Raw genomic sequence first — 10,754 nt, 5'->3', positions numbered from 1 at the left:
AAGACTAAGTTCAAAACTAACGAAAAGGGATCGTCTTCGAATTCATTTCTTCTAATCCACTAAATTTGGGGATCCAGACTGTTGAAATTTGATCCAATAGTTATAAATAGGAGTCCACTTTAAAAGTTATAATAACTTTAGCCGTTGAATCAAATTTTAACCATCCGGATCTTCAAACTTGATGGATTAGGAGGAAGGGATCCGGAGAGAATCCCTTTCCAAAACTAACTATGGTTGTGAAGAGAAAACCAGAATTAAACCCCAAATTCATAAGGTCAACTAAGAGCCAAAGTCCCATGTTACCTTTTAGTCAGTGCCATTTTCAAGGAGGAGAGAGAGAGAGGAGGAAGAGAGAGAGAGAGAGAGAGAGAGAGGAGGAGGAGAGAGAAGAGAGAAGTGTCTGGTCTGGGTGGTGTAGGGGAAGATAGGGGGCAAAGCTTCAGCATTTGGTCTCTCTTAATCTCAGCAAACCCTCCTTTTTTTCTGCCCCTCTGTTCCCTCCTTTTACTTCGCCGGAAAAGCCCCTAACCTTTCCCGGGAAAGCTACAAACTTTTTCCGGGCAAGTTTTTATTTTTCCATTTTTTCAATTTGTTTGGGAGCTGCAGATTCTGCCGAGCTGATCTGAGCTCCGCTGATAGAGAACTTGATCCGAGTGCGTCCTCCGGGGGCTGAGGCGAGTTCGGAAAGCAGCTCCAATTTCTCGCCGGGGAGATGAGCAAGTGATATTTTCTGCGATTTATACAATTTCGAAAGAACCCAAGTCCCCGGACCAAACAATGAAGCCGCCGGCGAACGGCGCCGGAGCTTCCGATGCCAGCTGCGCATCCAATTCATGCCAAGGTCGGTACTTTTTCTCTCTAGAAACACTCAATCGATTTACTCTCTCTCTCTCTCTAAAGATGATGTTCAAAAAGCAGCGGATGGATCGGTCGATCGATACAATTGTTGTCGGTTTTTTTTTTTTGTCTGTTTCCGACATCGTTTTGTTCGTTACAATTTTTTTTTTGTACGGACTCGATAACTAACTGCCGCTGCTCGGCGGTTAGTTCTGAGATTCCCAGGAATCTGGATTCTTTCTCGTTCAGTTGGTCTTTAATTTTCTTTCCCCTCGATTGCGTTTTCTCGGGAAACAAACGGAAAAAAAACGGGGTTTTGTGCTGTGTGGGGTTTCTGACGAATGGGTGGCTGACACGTGTGCAGGGGCAGCGAATGTAAAGAGCATAAACCCGGAGCTATGGCAAGCGTGCGCCGGGCCGCTGGTGAACTTGCCGCCGGCCGGGACGCACGTGGTGTACTTCCCTCAAGGCCACAGCGAACAGGTGGGTGTTTTTGGTTGCGGATGTTGCTATCATGCGCCGCATCAGCATTTATCATTCACATTCTGCTTTGCCTATTTTATGAATGCTCATCAAGGTTTTTGAGTTCATTTATTAAGCGCCTCTTTCTGTTAATAGCAATATATATATATATCTATACACACACACACACACACATACATACATACAATATGTATATATATTTGAAAAGCATAGAGATATTGTGCCTACTACTAATTTGTTTTCCGAATATAGCAATTGGTGTTGATGGTTTTCAAGAATTTAGGATTTACAGAAAGAAATTTTGGGTGTCTGTCAACAATTACACTGATAGCTCAAGAATTTATTTATATTTAAGTATTACATTTGTTATTTTTGTTTTTTTGAGAATTTCCTCGGTCTTTTCTGTTTCTTGTTCGATTTGGAGGTGGTCTGTGCTGATTTGTGTAAGAAATTTCGGATTTCAGGTTGCGGCATCTATAAAAAAGGATGTGGATGGTCAAATACCAAACTACCCGAACCTTCCATCCAAGCTACTATGTCTCCTTCACAATGTCACCTTGCATGTATGGCTGATTTCATCTGCTTTAAGTATTACTTTGTAAACAGATTTATAGTCGTGATCATTTCTAATTGATTTTCTCACTTATGTTTGATTCACTAGGCGGACCCCGAAACAGACGAAGTTTATGCTCAGATGACGCTTCAGCCTGTGTCGTCAGTAAGTACCATCTTCAAAATGACCGGAAGATCATTACGTTGTGATAGCACTATGGACATCCCCTTGTGTCACTTTTAAGTGATATTCCATTGTTCTTTAAAAGGTAAAAATTTCTGAAACCTGAACTCATCGACTTCTTCTTGTGCAGTTTGACAAGGATGCATTATTGAGATCAGATCTCGCGCTCAAGACAAATAAGCCCCAACCAGAGTTTTTCTGCAAAACATTGACAGCAAGTGATACAAGCACTCATGGAGGTTTCTCAGTGCCCCGCCGTGCAGCGGAAAAGATTTTCCCTCCTCTCGTAAGCAGTTTTACATCATTTCCAAGGTTTACCACACTTTTATTTTTATTATTAGGGGGAGGGGAAGGGAGCGGCTTCGAAACTATTACAATAATTTAGGTGAGGGCTGAGTTTCAAACCCAGGACGCATCAGCAGAAACGCAAAACCCTGTCCACCAGGATATTGGACCACATGCAAAATTTAATAGTGTTTCTGCTTCTACATAGGATTTCTCCATGCAACCACCTGCTCAAGAGCTTGTCGCCAGGGATTTGCATGATGCTGTTTGGACCTTCCGCCATATCTATCGAGGTATGACATCTTTCTAGTCATTTGAATGTCACATCTATGGATCAATAAGGTGCCATCTATTTCTAAACATCTAATGTGATTTCTTGTTTGATTCAGGGCAACCAAAACGTCACTTACTTACAACGGGATGGAGCCTATTTATTAGTGGGAAGAGGCTTTTCGCTGGTGATTCTGTTTTATTCATTAGGTAATTACTATGAATTGAAAATTCGAGGAGTTTCTGTTTCAGAGTTTTGTTTTTTCTTCCCTCTTTTGGACACGAAAATATATAGTGCACAAACAACTTCATATGATGATCCACAATTTTCATGATCAGGGATGAAAAGCAGCAGCTTCTTTTGGGAATTAGACGAGCTAACAGGCAACCCACCAACCTATCATCTTCGGTATTATCAAGTGACAGTATGCATATTGGAATTCTAGCAGCTGCAGCTCATGCTGCTGCTAATAATAGCCCCTTCACGGTGTTCTACAATCCTAGGTATATCTTTCATTTATTTATTCTAAAATATCTTGATTCAACAACTATAGAATCGTAATTGTGGGAGTGAATCACCCTGCTATTACTCTTTAAATGAATTCAATATATTTATCTGAAATTTTACTGGATTTTACTTTTCTATAAGCAGGGCTAGTCCATCAGAGTTTGTTATCCCTTTAGCCAAGTACTACAAGGCAGCATGTGGCAACCAACTATCACTAGGCATGCGCTTTCGTATGATGTTCGAAACTGAAGAGTCAGGGACAAGAAGGTAGTTGTATACTTGTATTTCAGTATATCTACCGTGACGAAATCCAGGAATCCCAGCATCAGTGATCTAGAAATAATGAACAAATAGATGTTACAAATTAGAAATGCTGATGATTTGGTCTAGGGAATGCAATTCTGTATAGCACATTATTTAAAGTAATGGAGTCATCAAGTGTGCTGGATTTTGACAGATAAAAACCTTATGGTAGTTTAGGGATTGAACATAAGAAGTTTTATTGTGCAGGTACATGGGTACCATTACAGGAATTAGTGATCTTGATCCTGTTAGATGGAAGAACTCGCAATGGCGTAATTTGCAGGTAAATGTTATGGCAACTTCTCGTTGCATCTCTTCCCTTGTTACTTCCGGTCATCTTGTCGGTCATGTAAAATAACCCCTAATGCCTCACATTTCTTTGAATAGGTTGGTTGGGATGAGTCAACTGCTGGGGAAAGGCGTAATCGGGTCTCAGTTTGGGAAATCGAGCCTGTTACTGCTCCATTTTTCATTTGTCCACCACCATTCTTCAGATCGAATCGTCCCAGGCAACCAGGAATGCCAGGTAAATGATATAATATAGCAAACGATAAATTAAACTAGTTCTTTGTCGTAAAATGATCAACGTTTGACCTTTGGATTTCAAAGGTAACGATAAATTAAACTAGTTCTTTGTCGTAAAATGATCAACGTTTGACCTTTGGATTTCAAAGGTATCTTTGCTGTGATGTTTTGTATGTTAAAGCAAACATGCTAACTGATGATTTGAATCCTTTGGAGGCTTCATTATTCTTTTACTTGCATGTTTTATACTCTATTTATGAGTCGGTTGACGAACCATTAGAAACGTCACCACATTTTGGATTTGAAATTTTGGAGAAAAGACGTCAACAACTTTGATTTTTCTTTCGCAGATGAGGACTCTGATATGGATAGTCTTTTCAAGAGAACAATGCCTTGGCTTGGTGATGAAATGTCCATGAAGGACCCTCAGGTTCTACCTGGCCTTAGCTTAGTCCAGTGGATGAACTTGCAGCAAAATTCGTCCCTGGGCAACTCCATGCAGCCAAATTATTTGCATTCTTATTCTGGTTCGGCTATGCAAAACCTTAATGGAGCAGATCTTTCTCAGCAGTTGGGCTTGTTGGCTCCTCAAATACCTCAGATGAACAATTTACAATTTAATGGCCAGAGGCTACCTCAGCAAGTGCAACAGCTTGATCAACTCCCAAAGCTGTCATCCTCAACGAGCCCGTTAGCATCCATGATGCAATGTCAGCAACAGTTGGGTGATAATTCTCAACAACCCCGACAAAATTCGGTTAATCAAACTCTGCCCTCGAGCCAAGTTCAGTCCCAGCTTTTGCAACCTCCGACACTTGTCCATAATAACGGTGGTATTCTTCAGCAGCAATCGTCTAGTCAAAACCATCTTCAAAGAAACCTCCCTCAGAACTTGCAGCAGCATCAACAACAATTTGCGGCCCAAAATCAACAGCAGAGTTTTATTCAGTCTCAACCGCCTGATCAAATGAACCAACAGTTGCAACATCTTTCCGATAATCAGCTTCAGTTTCAACTGTTTCAAAAGCTTCAACAGCAACAGCAGTCACTTTTAGCGCAGCAGGCACTGCAACAGCCTGGTCAACTAGTCCAACTCCAGGACCAGCAGAGGCAAATGTTTGATGTGTCCCAGAGCTTCTCGAGGCCTTCTCCCACCCAAATGCTAGATATGCCTCAAATGGCACAAACCTCGCATCCTCAGTCAAGAACAATGCCACAGCAGATGACAAAGAATAATAACAGCCAAGCTAATAGTCGGTTTTCTCATTCACCTCAGCAGCCAAAGCTTCAACAGCAGCAACCTGGTGTGCTGCCTGAAATGTCCGGGCATATGGGACATCTTCCAAACCCAACAACCAATCAGTTCTCTACAGCTGCCAGCAATATGATGACTGGAGTTGCCGGAGCCGGGCAGTCAGGGATTACAGATGAGGTTCCATCTTGTTCAACTTCACCATCCACAAACAACGGACCTAGCGTAATTCAACCATTGATGAACAACAAAGCCCATCGGAACTCATCAATAGGGGAGGACATGGCTCTGTCTGCCACCGCAATATTAAGTTCCGGTGCCATAAACACAATGCCATGGCATGGTAACTTAATGAAAGATTTCCAACATAAGTCTGAAGTTAAGCCTTCAGTGAACATTGCTCGGAATCAAAGTCAAGGAATCCTTACCCCGCAAGCATACATGAGTGGTGCAGCTGCCCACACAGATTACTTGGACACATCATCTTCAACAACTTCGGTTGGCCTCTCGCAGAACGATGTCCATTTACAGCAGAATAACGCACCATTGCCTTTCCATCCACAATCAACGTTATTCAGGGATGCCAGTCAAGAAGTGGAAGTTCTGGCAGATCAGAGAAACGATGTTCTGTATGGTTCCAACATTGATGTCCAATTGGGGATACCCTTGAATCCTGATCCTATGTTGGCAAAAGGTGTGGTGGGGTTAGCAAAGGATTTTTCAAATAATATCTCTTCGGGTGGCATACTTGGCAACTACGAAAATTCAAAAGGTGCTCAGCCGGAGCTTTCATCTTCAATGGTTTCCCAGTCCTTTGGAGTTCCAGATATGACATTCAATTCGATTGACTCAGCAATAAATGATAGCGGCTTCCTGGACAGCGGCCCATGGGCTCCGGCTCCGCCACTTCAGCGGATGAGGACATACACCAAGGTTTGATATTTTAAATTGAAAAATAAAAAGGAATTGTAGTACTATCTATTTGAAGTATTTCGGATAATGTCTTTCGCTCTAAGTTGGTTGGTGTTTATGTATAGGTGTACAAACGAGGAGCTGTTGGGAGGTCCATAGACATGACACGCTATACAAATTATGATGAGCTTAAACAAGATCTGGCTCGACGGTTTGGTATAGAGGGACAGTTAGAGGACCGTGGGAGGGTAGGCTGGAAACTTGTGTATGTAGATCATGAGAAAGATGTTCTGCTAGTTGGAGATGACCCTTGGGAGTAAGTCTTTTAAGTCTCATTTCTGCTTGAGATTTGAAATACATCATGCGCATACACACATCAAAACATCATTTTCCTGTTTGTATAATCGTATACCATAAAGTTCAACATTTAATTGTACCAATTACGATGGCCTGTTTTTGTCCCTCAAAAGTCGAAGGTGTTTTGCATTAAAGATCCATTAACATTGTGGGCCAAAAGAATAGGATCTTGATTTGTCATTTTACTTGTTTCTAAACTGGTTGTTTCGCCTATTCCAGGGAATTTGTGAACTGTGTTCGCTGCATCAAGATCCTTTCCCCGCAAGAAGTCCAGCAGATGAGTTTGGATGGAGATTTTGGTGGCAATGCTGTGCTTCCAAATCAAGCTTGCAGCAGCTCGGATGGCGGGAAGGCCTAATGTAGCGTACCAAAATCTGACAATTTTTCTCCTTCGTAGGAGCTTTAGATGTTTGTAGGTAAATCGTTCATGGTAATCAGCATGGTATAAAGACCAAAGTTTGATCTTTCCGGTGACTTACCCGCTAGCACTTGCTGGAGCAAGCAATTTGAGAAGAAGTCTTTAGTAGTTAAGGTTGGCGTCTAACTTTCTGGCACAGCTCTTACATAAGCACTGGAGAGGATGATGTTTCTTGCAGTCCTAGTTGGTCCGGCTTCTGTTCGAGGGAGGGCAAATTTGTGGCCCAGTGAACAACCTAGTACGGCATATTTATATTTGCGGATGCAACGATTATATCCCAAGTCAATTTTAACATTCATTCTCCCACTCAGGTACATTGTAAAAATCAGCATCAAGAATTTTTTATCATGCAGCTGTGAGTGTGTAAATGTGCAGAAAAGAAGTTTCTAAAATTTCATTTCTGAAATAAATTTCACAACATTTTAAATGTCTTTAACCGAGTGCATGCAGATTGAACAAGAACAATGCTAGGTAGACTAGGAGTTTGTTTTGATGTGTTTTTAAAATAACTGAAAGCGTTTTTGGTGAAAATATTTTTGGAACAAATTCTTAGTAAAAACACAAGTAAATTTTAAAAAAACACTCAAAGTGATTCCTGAAAGAAGCACATAACTTGTAGAAATCTCTGCCAAATCCGATATTACAAGGGATCTTTTAAGGGTATGGTGCATCAAACCAGTACAAACAGAGGCCACAGAAAAACAAATATATGAAATAGTAAAAGCCATCCACCATCTACAATACAAGTGAGCTAGCTGAACGATGCATGTAGGGCGTGGAATATAGAAAAACATCCTTCTATTCCTCCTCATAAGCTTAATTTGTGCACTGAACAACAGTACAGTAACTCCTCTGTGAAACAACAAAGTCCTGCCTATTGGTTGGATTCCCTGATTAAAACCAAATTGAGGACCAAATCTATTTGGGTAATATGGCTCAGTCTAAAGATAACTGTCAACCCTCACAGGAATAGGGATGGGCAAAATACCCATGAGTTTGGGTAACCGTGGTTATCCGCCCATTTAAAGTTGACGGTTACGGTTATGGGTAACCGTTTAGACAAATAAACGGTTATGGGTATAACCGTTTATCTGTGAAATTTAAATGGGTGGTTATGGGTATTATTCGCGGTTATAACGGGTATCCATCGGTTATGGGTATTACCCGCAATTATAACGGGTATCCATTTACCCATTTAATTTAATATATGTAAAATTAAAAACCCTCAGAGAACTCACAAGTTGTTCAGCTGTCCCTGACCTTGAGCTTTGTTCAGAACTCACAATTTGTTTTGGGTATACTGGATTTAGTTGGGTAACTTCATTTCTGAACACTATTAGTTGAGGTTTGATTAATTTGTGAGAAATTTTGGTTCTGTGTTAAATTTTGGCTTTTCACAAGTTGTAGCAGAAAAATATCGTTCGTAAATATTTCAATTATTAGAATTGTATGAGGACTTAAATGATTAAAATAGGGAAATTCATGCTAAAATGTACCTATAATGGTGTTTAATTGTCAGAAAACGAAAATTATGACAAATTTTTCTTTTGTAATTTTCAAATTGTTAAAAAAAAACATGTAGACGGGTGAAAAATGGGTAAATGAGTAAAAAAAGATAAATGGGTTCAAAAACGGGTAAATAGTTATGTTTATGGTTAAATGGGTAAATGATTATGGTTAAATGGGTACACGGTTATGGGTATGGATAACCGTTTATAAACGGTTATGGTTATGGGTATAACCATTTATGCAATTACCCAACGGGTAAGCGGTTATGCGGGTATTGATATAAATGATTATGAATAAATAACCGCGGTTACCCGTCCGTCATAACCGTTGCCTATCCCTACACAGGAAGCTTTGCAGAGCGTGTATAGATCAACATTTCAAACTTGTCATGAGGCGATTGGTCATCATCAACAAAATCCACTCTTCGATTTAGGCTGTTAGACAATAATGAATGGAATTGTGATCTTAAACATCGAGGTCTCGCCGATTTTTGTCATGGCGTGCTGGAATGGACAGAAGTCATTTTGCATGATTTTAAAGACGTGTTGCTTAAAGTTGATATGTTTGGTGCGATTGTTGTTTCTCGTTATGCATATGATTATTCTCTGGAAATCTGGAAAGCCTTTCTCTTCATTAATTCAAATATGACTTAATCATATTTTTCCCTCCAGTATGTTTTACTTCATGCGAATGTAAAACCTTAAGAAGTCTAACCATGTATATAGCTCGTTTACCAAGTTCAGCTGCAATCGGTAGTTTGATGAACTCATATATATGAATTCATGAATGACGAAATCACATGAATTCTCACATTCTCCCACATGAGTGAGAACAAACTGTTCAACATGATTGCGACCACTTAGTAAATGTGATCACTGAGCCATAAGCACTAAAAGACTTCAACAGTTAACCACAATGTGATTATTGCATAACCTAAGAAAAACATGATACTAAATAATGTATCAGAATTCTAAGATCACTTAACAATATATAACATGATGTAATACTGTCATAGAGTAACATTATATTGGGATCCAAACAGTGTATTGAAACACTCCCACATTTTGGTCCTGAGATATCATGATTATCTCATTTGCACAGCTTTTGCAAATATTCATCAACTACTTATTCATTGACACTGCCCTTGTTTGTTGTTTCTTACTTCTCCATGAAACTGCCCCTCCTGCAAACATGAAGATGTAACCACTACTTGACATTCTATCATCCACACAACCTCTAAGGTCAGTATCTGTGTAACCAATTAATTCCAGATTATCCACATAGTTGTAACACAACACATGATCTTGTGTTTTTTTCAAGTACCTAAGAACCTTCTTTCCTGCATTCCAGTGAGCCACTTCAGGATTCGATTGAAACCTTCCTAAAACACTTAATGCAAATGCTAGATCAGGTCTTGTACACACATGTGCATACATTAAACTGCCAACTAATGATACATAAGGCTTGTCTTTCATCAACTGAATATCATGATCTGTTATGAGACATTATTTCAAAGTAAGCTTATCACCTTTTCCAATTGGTAACTCTCCATCATTGCAATGCTCCATATTAAACCTTTTCAACAGCTTCTTGACATAAGCTTTCTGTGACAATCCCAAAGTTCTTTGTGGTCTATTTCTCATGATCTCAATTCCCAAAACATAGTGAGCTTGTCCCATATCCTTCATATCGAAATAGCTAGATAAAAGCTTCTTTGTTTCATTCAACAACTCAACATTAGTACTAGCAAGTAAGATGTCATCCACATAGAGAACCAGAAAAATAAAGTTTGATTTCACAATTCTCATATAGATGCAATTATCAATCTTATTTTCTGTGAAACCAGAAGCTATGTCAACCTAATCGAACTTCTTGTACCACTGTCTTGAAACTTGTTTCAAACCATAGATCGATTTGTTCAATTTGCAGACTCAATGTTCCTTTCCCCTTTCAACGAATCCATTTGGTTGCTTCATATAAATGTTGTCATCCAGTTCACCATTTAGAAAGGCAGTTTTTTACATCCATTTGATGTAATTCAAGATTGAAGTGAGCAGTGAGTGCCATGATAACTCAAAAAGAGTCTTTGGTAGACACTGGGGAAAATGTTTCATTGTAATCCACTCATTCTCTTTGAGTGAATCATTTTGCCACTAAGCGAGCCTTATGTCTCTCCACATGTCCCTGAGAGTCACATTTGTTTTGAAAATCCACTTAGAGCCTATGGACTTCAAGTTTTTTGCATTATCAACTAAAGTCCATACCCCATTTTTATGCATCGAAGCCAATTCATCATCCATTGCAGCTCTCCATAAATTGGAGTTCACACATTCCATAGCCTCTTGATAAGTGACATGAT

General features: G+C 39.7%; 1 protein-coding gene across 1 annotated transcript; it reads left to right on the top strand.

Moving 5' to 3' along the window:
- Positions 1-320: 320 nt before the first annotated feature.
- LOC126606526 (auxin response factor 19-like) lies at positions 321-7,322 on the top strand. The gene is made up of 14 exons (XM_050273910.1): positions 321-841; positions 1,202-1,320; positions 1,785-1,883; positions 1,982-2,038; positions 2,187-2,342; positions 2,550-2,634; positions 2,731-2,821; positions 2,951-3,115; positions 3,264-3,386; positions 3,630-3,705; positions 3,810-3,948; positions 4,298-6,132; positions 6,237-6,427; positions 6,688-7,322. The coding sequence occupies exons 1-14, from the start codon at positions 778-780 to the stop codon at positions 6,824-6,826; spliced, it is 3,339 nt and encodes a 1,112-aa protein (XP_050129867.1). The 5' UTR covers positions 321-777; the 3' UTR covers positions 6,827-7,322.
- The last annotated feature ends 3,432 nt before the right edge of the window (positions 7,323-10,754 follow it).

This window comes from Malus sylvestris, chromosome 16, assembly GCF_916048215.2.
Source record: "Malus sylvestris chromosome 16, drMalSylv7.2, whole genome shotgun sequence".
In the NCBI taxonomy this organism is placed as follows: Eukaryota; Viridiplantae; Streptophyta; class Magnoliopsida; order Rosales; family Rosaceae; genus Malus; species Malus sylvestris.
This window is presented reverse-complemented; position numbering and strand designations above follow the sequence as displayed.